At 40.2% G+C, this 15,589-nt stretch overlaps 1 protein-coding gene across 1 annotated transcript in view; it reads left to right on the top strand.

The window, feature by feature from the left end:
- Window positions 1–15,281, top strand: part of LOC126419503 (sodium channel protein Nach-like) — a 156,630-nt gene extending 141,349 nt beyond the window's left edge. Inside the window, exons 11-12 of the mRNA XM_050086693.1 lie at window positions 3,102–3,214; window positions 14,247–15,281. Coding sequence (XP_049942650.1) covers window positions 3,102–3,214; window positions 14,247–14,482 — 349 coding nt within the window. The 3' untranslated portion in view covers window positions 14,483–15,281. The remainder of the gene's footprint in view (window positions 1–3,101; window positions 3,215–14,246) is intronic.
- Window positions 15,282–15,589: the final 308 nt, after the last annotated feature.

Here is a 15,589-nt window from a genome sequence, read left to right as displayed (position 1 = left end):
AGTTGGCATATAAACTTGTACTACTGTAGTAGACGTAGGCTTCATCTGTACCTTGGCCACAATAATGCATTCACTATGCTGTTTGTGGTAGCTTACCTGCACTCCTATTTTTTTTTATTCATTATTAAACCTACTCGTGCATTACCCCTATTTGATTTTATGTTTATAACCCTGTATTCACCCGACCAAAAGTCTTGTTCCTCCTGCCACCGAACTTCACTAATTCCCACTATATCTAACTTTAACCTATCCATTTCCCTTTTCAAATTTTCTAATCTACCTGCCCGGTTAAGGGATCTGACATTCCACACTCCAATCCGTAGAACACCAGTTTTCTTTTTCCTGATAACGACGTCCTTCTGAGTAGCCCCCGCCTGGAGATCCGAATGGGTGACTATTTTACCTCTGGAATATTTTACCCAAGAGGATGCCATCATCATTTAACCAGAAAGTAAAGTTCCATGCCCTCAGGAAAAATTACGGCTGTAGTTTCCCCTTGCTTTCAGCCGTTTGCAGTACCAGCACAGCAAGTTCATTTTGGTTAGTGTTACAAGGCCAGATCAGTCAATCATCCAGACTGTTGCTCCTGCAACTACTGAAAAGGCTGCTGCCCCTCTTCAGGAACCACACGTTTGTCTGGCCTCTCAACAGATACCCCTCCATTGTGGTTACACTTGTGGTACGCCCATCTGTATCGCTGAGGCACGCAAGCCTCCCCACCAACGGCAAGGTCCATGGTTCATGGGGGGAATGTTTCCATAGACAACATAAAAAAGCAATCTTCTCCAAACATGGACTATGGGAATAATTATTTTGGAGCAAATAATCTTTCTATAAATGTAGATAAAACCACATATTTGCAAATAGATGCAAACAAAACATCTACTGAAACTTCCTGGCAGATTAAAACTGTGTGCCGGACTGAGACTCAAACTCGGGACGTTTGCCTTTCACGGGTAAGTGCTCTACCAACTGAGCTACCCGAGCACGACTCATGCTCCATCCTCACAGCTTTACTTCTGCCAGTATTTCATCTCCTACCTTCTGAAAACATCTACTGGTGATGTCAGCAATATTACTGTCAAGTTCAGATTTTTGAATCTAAAAGAAACAGAAACTTATAAATTCCTGGGTATGACAGGGGATAAATACTTGATATGGGAGAGGTAAATAAATAATATTTGTCATAAAGTGAGTTTAAGCATATCTCTAATGAGAAAAATGTCAAGGACTATAAGTGCACAAACATTGCTAACAATGTACTATGGGCCACTTTGCTGAAAAATTTCACATGGTATCCTGGTATGGGGAGATTCTGCAAATGTGCATATACAAAGTGTACTAAAACTACAAAAGAAGTCTGTAAGATGCATAGCAAAATTATGTCCTAGAGATTCGTGCAGAGATAAGCTCAGGGAACTAAATATACTAGCAGTAGTATCACCACACACATATGAAACAATTATTTATGTAAAAAGTAACCAATTGCATTGTTAAACAGTCATAGCTATAACACAAGAAATAATAATGATTATCATGTTGAAGGAAATTGGCTCAAATTAACTGACAGAGAGCCTGTAAAAGCAGGATGCCTTCTATACAACAATTTCCCGAACTATATAAATATGATAGAAATTATGTCTGTTTTCAAAAAGATATTAAAATCTCACTTGATTAAAATTTGTCCATATAGCAAAAAATTAATGTAACATACCATATGTAACTGTGCAAATACGTAAAACTTCCAGAAAGCTAACTATGTATGTGTGTCAGTGTCCTTTGTATTTTTATTTTGGAGGCTTATTTTGATGAAATCAGTCCTTTTAGTGACATATGCATGTAGATACATATTTCAAACTTCATGTAAACATGATGTGTCCAACACTATTATACAGAATGGTCCACAGACATAAATAAATAAATAAATAAATAAATAAATAAATAAGTAACTCACATTATCTGCTCTGACTCTAGGCAGTAGTTCTGTAGACTTCACTAGTTTGCAGTTTATAAAACACCCTTAACTCCATTGATTTAGCTATTATCCTGCAGTTCCAATATCAACTCTCTTGTTAACTTTATCACTGTGAACTGTGTCACTCTGTACTGTTTTGTCATGTATTTATTGAGGGAAGACATTTTCCTGTATTGGCTGTTTTGTTTTCAAATAACATTTTTTTCATAATTCAACAATTAGGTAATTTTGGGCCCTTTGGCACTATCGAGCTGCATCATTGCTGTCAAAAACTGCAATGCATCTAGCATCAGATAGTCGACATGTAGAAAGAGACCTATTATGATGTCCAAAATAAGGGCTTCATACAACCATAGTAGTTACAGGAACAGCTATCTCAGACATGAAATACAGTTGTAAAAAGGATAAAAAATGAGTATGTATTTCATATCTGGGAATGATGAACTACTATGGTTGTCCAAAACCATTATTAGGGACACCATCACATGTAGCTTCCTCCATACATATGTATGGACTTTATTATGCTATATGCATCAAACTTTTTTGCTTTGATTTAGCTTGATAATGCCCAAAGGGACAAAACTAGCCAATCACTAAATGAAGTGATTATTTCACAACAGAACAGTCTGTGCAGGAAAATGATTTCCCTCAAGAAATTCACGGTGGATGCGGACCTGTATATACAAAAGACATTTGTCAGGTAGGTCACATCAAGCTTACAGACTGAATACATTAATACAGTGTACATCTCACTATCTTAAACAATGCTACTTGTTCCTCTAAAATAGGGGTAGTCAACCTTTTTTACCTACCACCTATGTTTGCATCTCTGTTCACAAAGTAAGATTTTTTTAACTTCTACAAGTTCTACAGTAATGGTGATGTACAAAGTAAGAAAGTAACATTATCTTCTAAAATTTATAAAGCAGAAAGTTAAAGCATATGATAATAATTACTTACAGAACAGTTTATGTCAAAATTTTATGGAAACCTTACGAAAATATCTTTAACTCCCAACTGCCTATCACCCAGCATGAAAGCTCGAACACCAACTAGTGGGCGGAAGGAATAAGGTTGACTACCACTGCACTATAAACTTTCTATGATGTGATTATCTCCTTTTCAGTGGAGGGAGCACTAATTATGAGAGCTTTGTGTCAGAAATTTCACTTAAAATGCACTCTCTGCCTGTGGAAAGGTTCAAACGAAATGTTGTAAGGACCAAACTGGATTTGGTTGGTGAGTGCTATGGATTAGTCAATTTATTATAAATGTTAATCTTATATGACCATTAAAATAGTGGAATAATCACTTACCATGTTTATTGCAGCTGCTGTTTATAGGATTCAGAATGGGGCATGAATGCAGTTTAGCTGACGTTTAAGCCAGCACAGATTACACATACAAGTGGGTGCATCCACATGGATCTTATTTAGTCTGGTTTAGCATCTGTTCAGACATATTGGTACAAGAACCAGATGAAATGTCTGGAAATATTTCCCTACCTACTGTTCTGTTTTCTTGCCTTTAGTTGTCTGTGGTATACATAGTTTGAAATGGTAGCTAACCAAATGGCAAACTGACCTTCTGCCATGAAGTAGAGTAGGTGGGGGAAAATCAGTTTTTGAATCTATTAGAAAATAGTGATTATCAATTCAAAGACAACAACTCAGAGGATAATGGCTGGAGTCTCAAGAATGAAGAAGCCTAGCATAGTGATGATAGTATGGGAGAGGAACTTTCGAATATGTTTTGAGACACTGCAGAATTTGAACATATATGTAATGTAACAATTGTGATGGAACTTATAATGATCAAGAACCTGCAATGGTCACAGTAAACTAACTTAGAAATTCACATGGCATGCAATGTCATGCATTTATGAGAAAAGACTGTTTATTCATCCTACTAACAATACACCAATGTACTTCTTTAGTCTACTGCTTACAGATTATAATTGATGATACAAATGACAATGTATTGAATGCATTTCTGAGCAATATGAGGGATGGATCTAGGATCTGTAACTGGGAACCTGCAAGTATAGAAGAACAGAAATTTTCCCAGTATACTGAATACTCTTGAAGTTTGCATTTCTGCCATCGAGTATGCTGCCTGTTGGTAGTGTGATTTGTGTTGCAGTTACAAAAATGGTACATATGCAAAACACATATAGCAGATTAACAAATTGTGCAACACAGGCAACCAGTGTCAGCCTTTGAATGCTCACCTCAATATGTCTGGCAGGTGCCCTTATGAAATATCGTATGTGGCAGAAAATGAGGACCAGTTGCACTCCTTAAACATAATAAAGTATAGGAGAATTATTTGTTTTCTTTGAATTTTTATTACACATGAGTAACATAAAATTCATCTGATTACAAGCCTACTGAAAAGAAGATCTGCTGCTTGAAAATAGAGGATCAGCAATGAGCGTGTGCAGACAGATTTAAAAATATCATATATTCATTACATAATTACATAAAAGCAACTTGCACACACATCTGCAGTCTCAGAGAGCTGTGTGATCTCAGCTCCCTGAGACTGCAGATGTGTGTGCAAGTTGCATTTATGTGTGTGTGTGTGTGTGTGTGTGTGTGTGTGTGTGTGTGTGTGTGTGTGTGTGTGTCTACTGCTGACAAAGGCCTTAATGGCCAAAAGCTTTAATTGTGTGAATCTTTTTATTGTGCCTATCACAGCTCAGCATCTCCGCTATATGGTGAGTAGCAACTTTCCTTCTCTTGTATTGTTACATTACATCCTGGATTTTCCATTGTTTGATATATTCATTACGCTTTGCTAAAAATCCTCAGCTAGGGCACCTGGAACCAGACAAATGAAATGTATCATCTGGAAGGAGACTTATCTTGAGATGAAGCAACGACTTATTGGAGGGGGAGATCGTACTTAGATAATATACACAAGACAAAAGATGTAAATATGTCACTGAGATGTACATGCTGAACATTGCAGATCATTTTTAAATAAATGTGCTGCATACAGAGGGATTCTTGATAATATGGAAGGAAAAAATTATTCTGAGATGAGATGTTTACTTTGCATTTATTGCAGGAGAAGCTGTATGATTTATCATATTAATTAAGGGAATAGTGTGGATTTCAACAATAGTGATGGTAATGAAGTTTGAAATCTTGACTACTGGATCTTCACCCTACATCTACATCTACATCTACATCTACATCCACATCCACATCCATACTCCGCAACCCACCAGGTGGTGTGTGGCGGAAGGTACTCTGAGTACCTCTATCGGTTCTCCCTTCTATTCCAGTCTTGTATTGTTCATGGAAAGAAATATTGTCAGTATGCTTCTGTGTGGGCTCTAATCTCTCTGATTTTATCCTCATGGTCTGTTTGCGAGATATATGTAGGAGGGAGCAATATACTGCTTGACTCTTCGGTGAAGGTATGTTCTCAAAACTTTAACAAAAGCCCGTACTGAGCTACTGAGCGTCTCTCCTGCAGAGTCTTCCACTGGAGTTTATCTATCATCTCCATAATGCTTTCGTGATTACTAAATGATCCTATAACGAAGCATGCTGCTCTCCGTTGGATCCTCTATCTCTTCTATCAACCCTATCTGGTACGGATCCCACACTGCTGAGCAATATTCAAGCAGTGGGCAAACAAGTGTACTGTAACCTACTTCCTTTGTTCTCGGATTGCATTTCCTTAGGATTCTTCCAATGAATCTCAGTCTGGCATCTGCTTTACCGACGATCAACTTTATATGATCATTCCATTTTAAATCACTCCTAATGCGTACTCCCAGATAATTTATGGAATTCGCAGCACATTACACTTTTCTACATTGAGACTGAATTGCCATTCCCTGCACCAAGCGTCAATTCACTGCAGATCCTCCTGAATTTCAGTACAATTTTCCATTGTTACAACCTCTCAATACACCACAGCATCATCTGCAAAAAGCCTCAGTGAACTTCTGATGTCATCCACAAGGTAATTTATGTATATTGTGAATAGCAACGGTCCTATGACACTCCCCTGCGGCACACCTGAAATCACTCTTACTTCGGAAGACTTCTCTCCATTGAGAATGACATGCTGCATTCTGTTATCTAGGAACTCTTCAATCCAATCACACAATTGGTCTGATAGTCCATATGCTCTTACTTTGTCCATTAAACGACTGTGGGGAACTGTATCGAACGCCTTGTGGAAGTCAAGAAACACGGCATCTACCTGTGAACCCGTGTCTAGGCCCTCTGAGTCTCGTGGACAAATAGCGTGAGCTGGGTTTCACATGACCGTCTTTTTCGAAACCCATGCTGATTCCTAAAGAGTAGATTTCTAGTCTCCAGAAAAGTCATTATACTCAAACATAATACGTGTTCCAAAATTCTACAACTGATCGACGTTAGAGATATAGGTCTATAGTTCTGCACATCTGTTCGATGTCCCTTCTTGAAAACAGGGATGACCTGTGGCCCTTTTCCAATCCTTTGGAATGCTACACTCATCTAGAGACCTACGGTACACGGCTGCAAAAAGGGGGGCAAGTTCCTTCACTTACTCTGTGTAAAATCGAACTGGTATCCCATCAGGTCCAGCGGCCTTTCCTACTTTGAGCGGTTTTAATTGTTTCTCTATCCCTCTCTCGTCTATTTCGATATCTACCTTTTTGTCATCTGTGCGACAATCTAGAGAATGAACTACAGTGCAGTCTTCCTCTGTGAAACAGCTTTGGAAAAAGACATTTAGTATTTCGGCCTTCAGTCTATCATCCTCTGTTTCAGTACCATTTTGGTCACAGAGTGTCTGGACATTTTGTTTTGATGCACCTACTGCTTTGACATAAGACCAAAATTTCTTAGGATTTTCTGCCAAGTCAGTACATAGAACTTTACTTTTGAATTCATTGAACGCCTCTCGCATAGCCCTCCTCACACTACATTTTGCTTCGCGGAATTTTTGTTTGTCTGCAAGGCTTTGGCTATGTTTATGTTTGCTGTGAAGTTCCCTTTGCTTCCACAGCAGTTTTCTAACTCAGTTGTTGTACCACAGTGGCTCTTTTCCATCTCTTATGATCTTGCTTGGCACATACTCATCTAATGCATATTGTACGATGGTTTTGAACTTTGTCCACTGATCCTCAACACTATCTGTACTTGAGACAAAACTTTTGTGTTGAGCCATCAGGTATTCTGTAATCTACTTTTTGTCACTTTTGCAAAACAGAACAATCTTCCTACCTTTTTTAATATTTCTATTTACGGCTGAAATCATCGATGCAGTAACCGCTTTATGATCGCTGATTCCCTGTTCTGCGTTAACTGTTTCAAACAGTTCGGGGCTGTTTGTCACCAGGAGGTCTAATATGCTATCTCCACGAGTCAGTTCTCTGTTTAACTGCTCAAGGTAGTTTTCAGATAAAGCACTTAAAAAAATTTCACTGAATTCTTTGTCCCTGGCCACCCATTATGAACGTTTGAGTCTCCCAGTCGATATCCGTCAAATTAAAATCTCCACCCAGAACTATAACATGGTGGGGAAATCTACTCAAAATATTTTCCAAATTATCCTTCAGGTGTTCAGCCACAACAGCTGCTGAGCCAGGGGGCCTATAGAGACATCCAATTACCATGTCTGAGCCTGCTTTAACAGTGACCTTCACCCAAATTATTTCACATTTCGGATCTCCGTCAATTTCCTTCGATACTATTGCACTTCTTATCACTATAAACATGCCTGCCTCTTCACTGTGCAGCTTGTCTCTGTGGTATACATTCCAATCTGAGTTTAGGATTTCATTATTGTTTACGTCTGGTTTCAGCCAACTTTCTGTCCCTGGTCCTATATGGGCGTTGTGACCATTTATTAATGAGAGCAGTTCTGGGACCTTTCTATAGACGCTCCAGCAGTTTACTATTAGCACATCAATATTGTTATTCCCTGTTGAATTTTGCCTACTCATACCTTGCCGCGTCTCAGGAGGCGTCTTGTCGGGCCTAGGGAGGGAATTCTCTAACCTAAAAAACCCCCATGTGCACTCCATACGTATTCCGCTACCCTTGTAGCTGCTTCCGGCATGTAGTGCATGCCTGACCTATTCAGGGGAACCCTACATTTCTCCACCCGATAGCAGAGGTTGAGAAATTTGCACCCCAGATCTCCGCAGAATCGTCTGAGCCTCTGGTTTAACCCTTCCACTCGGCTCCAAACCAGAGGACTGCGATCGGCTCTGGGAACAATACTACAAATAGTTAGCTCTGATTCAACCCTGAGAGCTAGGCTTTCCGCCTTCACCAATTCTGCCAACTGCCTGTACGAACTGAGGATGACCTCTGAACCCAAATGGCAGGAATCATTGGTGCCAACATGAGCAACAACTTGCAGTCGGGTGCACCCAGTGCTCTCTATCGCCGCCGGCAGGGCCTCCTCCACATCTCGGCAAGCAGACAGAGTAAACACTGGCCTTCTTCCCCGACCTTTCTGCTATTTCCCTAAGGGGCTCCATTACCTGCCTAACATTGGAGCTCCCAATAACTAATTACCTCCCCCCCCCCCCCGCCCCCCCCCCCCCCCCGGGTGCCTGCTCGGACCTTGCTGAAGGAGTGGCCACATGTCCACTCACAGGCAGAGTGGACGATGCCACATGGCCAGCCTCCACATTTACCCTCCGCCTCGAGCGCCGCGAATGCCGCTGAACCTGCCATTCCCGTTGGGGAGAGGGTGGCCCAACCTCACCCGGTACCCGCGAAGATGTCTCGACAGCAGGGACAGCGGGTGAAGCATGTAACACCTGGGGTGTACCATGCGATGCACCAGACTCCCCACTACTGACACATACTGAGGCAGCGGCCTGAAGACAGCTGACCGCGGCCATCAACACGCTCAGCTGTTCACGAACAGTGGCCAGCTCCTTCTGCGTTGGTAGACAGGAGGAGCACACCCTAAACAGTCACACCATCAACCACATCTCCTCTCCCACAGACCAAGCTTAGCAACCTCCTTAAAATCCTCCAGCCTTCACCATTGCCTCACAGAACTAATAATAACTCATAATCACAAGACCTATTCGCAACAGTACAGTGTTCTCAACCTCTTGTATAAAGCCACTCTCTCCTCCTGAGTTATCTGTATTATCCAATGGTCTCACTTTTAGCAGTAAATCTGCATTTAATCATGCTGCTTTGGTGAAGATCCTATTTCCTTCACACATAATGTCAACTGAAAATATCACTGTGCAACCTAACCTCAAAACCATTCCAACAACAAACCTGACATTGAACCCAGACTTGAACAGTTCGGACAACAATCTCAACTTGATCCACCACTACTACTTCTAAATTAACCCTTACAAGCCTTCCAAGAATTCCTTACAATCAGAACTGCTTCACAACCCATCCTCAGATCCCTATAACATGACCCTACTCTGTCCTCTACATACCTCCAGGCTCTTCTTTCTCAAAAAGCTGATGACACCACCATTAAGCTACCAGTGGATAAGAGACCCACCACTGCAGTACTTGATCAATGGAAGTATATAAGTGAAGGTCTGTGACTGCTGTCTGTCACCTCTACATTCAGAATCTGCCACCACAATCCCATCCTTGTGATTCAAACTGACCTTAAACATCAGGCCCCTCACAGTGACTAACACCTCAGTCCATAGAACTTCTTACACCACCCAAACCATGCAACCCCATCTTGTACCTTCTTCCTGAAGATCCAATGACCCAATCAACCTGGCTGTCCCATAGTTGCTGATTTCAAATGACCCAGCAAATGAATATCTGCCTTAGTTGATCAACACTTGCAGTCCATAGTAGAAAGACTTGCCTTTTATATTAAAGACACTAACCATTTCCTAGATTGTCTTAAATCTGTGCCCATCTGACTCCCACCACACACCCTGTTAGTCACCATTGATGACACCTCCCTCTATACCAAAATCCCCCATGAACAAGGTCTGCCTACTGCTGAACATTTCCTCACTCAGTGCCCACATGATTCCTAACCTATGACACATTTCCTGCTCATCTTACTCAACTTTATACTTACCAACTACTACTTCACATTTGAGGAGCAGATGTATAAACATGTCAGTGGTACAGCCATGGGAACCAGGATGGCTCCTTCCTATGCCAGTCTGTTCATAGGTAGCTTGGAGAGGGTTTTCCTGGGATCCATAAGCATTCAGCCCCTGGTTTGGTTAGATACATTGAAGACATCTTTACCATATGGACTCATGGTGAAGCTGACCTGTCAAAATTCCTAGATCTCTAAGTATATTCTCCCAATTAAATTTCACATGGTCCTATTCTGAATCCCTAGCAATTTCTTTGGTGTTGATCTCATCTTGCACAAAGGTCAGCTAAGCAGTTCTGTTCACATTGAACCTACTAACAAACAACAGTTCTTACATTTTGACAGTTGCCATTCTTTCCATGTCAAACATTCCCTCCCATGCAGTCTTAGCATTTGAGACAATCAAATTTGTTCAGACGCAGACTCTTTACAGCAGTCCAGCACTATCCTCACCTCAGCCTTCAGTGGGTGTAATTACCTCACCATCACTGTTCAACAGCAGATTTCCTGGGCCATCACATCCAATCCTGGTACTGCTGAAAAAAAAAATTAGGAATACACCACTTGCCACTCACTTTTATCCTGGTCTTGAATGTATTAATCAGCTACTGTGACAAGACTATGACTTCCTAAAATCGTTCCCTGAAGTGAGGTCCATTCTGTGCAACATTTCACCCACCACAGCTGTAATAGCTTTTCTTCATCCTTCTAATCTCTTCAATATCCTCATCAGACCCTATGCTCCTTCTGCAACCATTTCTCTGCCCTATGGCTCCTAAGCCTGTGACTGCTCCTGCTGCAAGACTTGTGCTATGCACCTTTCTACCACCACCTATATCAGCCATGTAATGGATAAAACATATACTGTTGAAGGGAGCATCAACTGTGAAAAGCACATGTCGTATATCAGCTGTTATGTGAACACTATTCAGCATTTTACTTAACTCGACTACTACCAGTTATCAGTTACGATGAATGGATATAAGCAGAGGGTGTATGCTAGCAACACAAAATATCCTGTTGCAGAGCATGTTCTAAAATATGACCTTGGTGCCTGTTTCACCACACATACTATCTGGATTATTCCTCCAGATACCTGTTTCTCAGAATTCCACAGGTGGGAACTGGTACTACAACATGTCCTTGGTTCTCACCACCCACCTAGCCTTAATTTATGTTAATTTCTTTGGCTTCAGCATTTCGTCACAGAAACTATTCCTTTCTTCATTTCCTTTTAGTTTTCTATATCTTTCATTTTCTGATGTGTTCGTTTTTCGCCATCTCCCTCCTGCCTCTATCGCATACAATGCACTTAGCTTTTCATTCTTACTAACTCATGCATGATGTTTTAGCAGTAATCTCTGTGTTGCATAATACCCTATCTTCCATCTTTAAGCTCTCAGGTTTTCAAATCTTATGTGATGCAGTCCTCAACAATCAGTAAGTCTCCCCTAAACCTGGGCCTGGGTGACTTTTCCAAACTCTACCAATTTCCTAAACCTCATCAGTCCTTTCCCATCACCCGGATTAGGAACTGGAGTAGATAGTAGTCGGTGGATGTATGGTGTAAGTTTTTACTGTGGGGACGGTCCCATAGGGAAGGGATAAAGTTTCCCAAACCATTATCCCTACCCCAAGGTTCCTACCCATGCAGTCATCCACACAGTAAAAACCTGTACTGTGCACCTACCCACTACCACCTATTCCATCCACAGACTGATAAATCCTACAGTGTGGAAGGCAGAGCAACTGGTGTAAACATGTAAATTGTTTGTCATTTAACTTATGTTCTCTGCACAGTGTTTTATGTGAGCATGCCACATCTAAACTGGCTAAGCACATGAATAGGCATAGAAAAACTGTTTTGGGGACCCAGTAGCTAGTTGCAAGACATGCTCTACAGCATGACTTCAGTAGCCTGAGTGCTTCTACATGACAAGAACTATTCAGATTCTCCCAAATGTTGCTATTTTCCTACAACTCTGGAAATCAGAACTTCTCTTCAGCACATTTTTGCATTCCAACACACTCCTATACTTATGACTTCTCATCTCTTGTTCCCCTATTGCATCTTTACCTTTTTCTGTCTCTTATCACCTCTGGATTGAATCTGGCATAATGCTTACCCACATATCACCACAACCTGCCCTCTCTGCTCCTCCCCTTCCATCTTTGTCCAACCATGTCCTTATTACAGTTGGGTCACTCTCATACTAGAGTCTGAGTCACCTGCTCTTACTTTTTAATCTCCCTTAACCTATCCCTCTCTCCTTCCAGAGGAGCTGAGTGGAGAACTCTTCATTTCAAGAGCTAGCTGGTGTGTCCCTTTTACTTTTGTATGTGCCTATCAATGGTGCTACACATTTAGCCACCTGAAGATAAATATTGATCAGTAATGACATTTCAGCAAGTTGAGTGGTAGGGGCCAGCTGCCACCCAATCTCAGTTCTTTCTCAAGCATCACATGCTTAATGTGTTGCCAATTTTGTTGGTACATGCAGAACCTAGGCTAGCGTGGCTGGCTTTATGCTGGCCACACTGTCCCACACAACTGCAGTCTGTCAATCATAAAGGAATTTTGTTTGGAGTACAGTTTTCTTTATTTAATTATCCCTCACAATATTAAGAATTTTTCCTTAATGGTTGGAAGATGCTATACATAATTGTGCTATGACCTGTAAAACATATAAATAAACATTAAACATTGAATTTTACTTAACAGTTATGTGTGTACATTTAAATGTAGGGGAAACAGTCATAACATAACAACACTGATTGCCTGATGAAAAAGTGAAGTACCCAGAAAACATGGACAGATGTTAATGGAACTTCATGCATATACCCACCATGGTTCTGCATGTAAAAGATGATAGTTGCAATTCTCTGTGACAGTTAGAATGGTCACTAGAGTGCACTGGAGTTGTTCATGTTGAGTGTTGTTACTAGGCCTGGTAGAGTATATAAGGGACATAAACACCATTAAATGCTGAGTGATCATCTTGAAGGACAATGTGACAACATTATTAGCACCTGGCGGAGTTTGAAAGGGGCCTCAAGATGGGTCTCCATTTGGACAGCTTTTCTAACTTTGCAATATCCAGTTTTGTGGGGCATTCAGATGTGACAGTGGCCTGATATTGGGCTGCATGGGAATATTTGGGAAGGCATACAAATCGTCAAGGTTCTAGTCAAGCATGTCTGAACACCAGTTCACCACAAGAAATGTTCACACACTGTAACCCCTGCACATCTGTACCCGTCACCTGAGAACAAGTAATGATCTCCCTGCAATATTCTGTGCCTTCCCGCACCACTGGTGGAGACTAGCTGCAGCCCAGTTAGGGAACTACTTTCACTTGCATAGGATGTCTTTAACACTTTAACACAAATCACTGCTTTTGAAGTTGTGCCATGACTGGGAAACATGGACTCGTGGACTGCAGATGGATGGCACTAACCTGGATGGCCACCATTGATGATTATGCTGGCAACATGGAGAGAGATCCTATTCTTCCAAAATTTGGAGAGGCATAGTGATGTTACACATGGAATTGTGGTGTGGAGGGCCATTGTATGTGACCTCATTCAGGCGATGGCTGGTAGCGACTGAGGGAATTATGACCACACAACAGTACACCACATACATGCTGTGCCCTCACAAGTTAAGTCCCATGTGACAGTATCAGGGCACTGTTTTTACAGGATAGCACTCTACATGAGATATTTGTCTCTATGAACACTCTGCTTGATGTTCACATACTCCATGGCCAGCAAGATTTGCAGCACCTGGTAGAACATGTGTGAGACCAGCATGGATGTCAACTCCATCCCAGTGTCAGTATCTGGTATATCGAGGAGACTTACAACAGCTGCAGAAAAGCTCATCTCATGAGAGGATACAATGGCTTTATGACACCCTTTCCAAACAAGTCAGTGTATGCTTCCAGACTAGAGGGGGTGCAACATCTTACTGATAAGTATAATGCCAATCCCTTGTAAGTTTCACTTGATTGTTTCATGAATTTACATTATGACTAGTATCATAATAAAGAAGTGCTCTAATTAGCTTAGTCACAGAAGTCAATTTTTCTTTATGGGCTTCAGTCTTGTGAATTTATGTTCTTGTTTGTCTATACCTTAAGAATACCTTTAAATATACAACTTAATGAATGAATAAAACTTCTGATTTTCTTTTCAGTATCAATAGGAGGGACTGCTGGATTTTTCCTTGGAGCAAGTTTGCTCAGTGTTGTTGAATTTGTAATGTATTTTTTTGTGAGAAGTATTTACCATTGTGTAAATATAAATGACTCCAATGCAAACAAAAATCATAGAATGAAGGTAATCTCACATGTAACAGAGTTTGCCAAGCCTTTCAGCAATAATTTTAAGCAGCAAATCAGATACCCTTCTCCATGGGATTTTCAGAAGTAATTCTCATTTCATGTGGTTTAGCCATATTATCAACTAGAATCTATGTTGCTCATGAAATAATATACTTTATCAACTTTTATTAATATGTAATAAGCAACTCCATGTTATTACAATGCTATACACACTATATGTTATATAATGTCACATTGCCAGTAGAGATAACAATATCACTGATATCTTGTTACTTCTACAATTAATCCCATATTTGCTTGATTAGTGTTAATTTTCATAATATAATGTGCAAGATATTTTTTAAGCAGATGCCATATGATTTAGTACTGTGTTTAAATTGAAACATAAATCATGCTGCTTATTTACATTATTCTATTAGATGTTGCACAAATCTATATTGAGGATCTGTAGTTAAGCATTGATTGCACATAACAATAGTTGTAAGGGAATATTGATGGAACATTGTTATGATTCCAAAGTGATGTCATAAGGGACACATGAATGAAAACTTGCACTGTTACATGAAATTAAGACTCACTGTTATACAGAAAATATTTAAATTATGGGGAGTAAGTTTGTGTATTAGTATAAAAGTTACCTGAAGAATAAAATGTTATGGATATCTGTGGTTATCAATAAATCCATTCCGATTTCATGGAGGAAATCTTGTTGCACTCTATTTACTGTGAGGATCAACTGACATTAAATTTTCTGAATATTTATCTTTCTTATAAAGAGAATAATGGATCTTCTGTGACAACATAGTAAACAGATATACCCTGTCTCTTAAAAATGGATAATAGGAATTTATTGTTCATGATTTCTAAAAAAATCTGGTATATTAAGTTCATCTAGTTGAAAAGTCTTGCATTATTCCTAATTAACATATTTTCCTACAGAATGACAATAAATAAGAGTGATTGTGTAATTAACTAGGCATCTGTTCTTGATTTTCACATTTTCTTCCACAATGAAATAGCACAACCTTCAATTTAATTACAAGCAGTGGCTTATATCACTTATATAACATTGCAGCTTATTCCTTGTGCTAAGCTTGGCTGTGGCATGCTGTCCCTACAGTCCTCTCTGGTTCATCATGTCCTGTAGAATGCATCATCAAGCAGAATCTTCAGGGAGCTGATGCATGTCAATATA

This window comes from Schistocerca serialis, chromosome 9 (assembly GCF_023864345.2).
Source record: "Schistocerca serialis cubense isolate TAMUIC-IGC-003099 chromosome 9, iqSchSeri2.2, whole genome shotgun sequence".
Taxonomy (NCBI): domain Eukaryota; kingdom Metazoa; phylum Arthropoda; class Insecta; order Orthoptera; family Acrididae; genus Schistocerca; species Schistocerca serialis.
The sequence above is the reverse complement of the archived record's forward strand: the minus strand, read 5'-3'. Positions and strand labels throughout refer to the sequence as shown.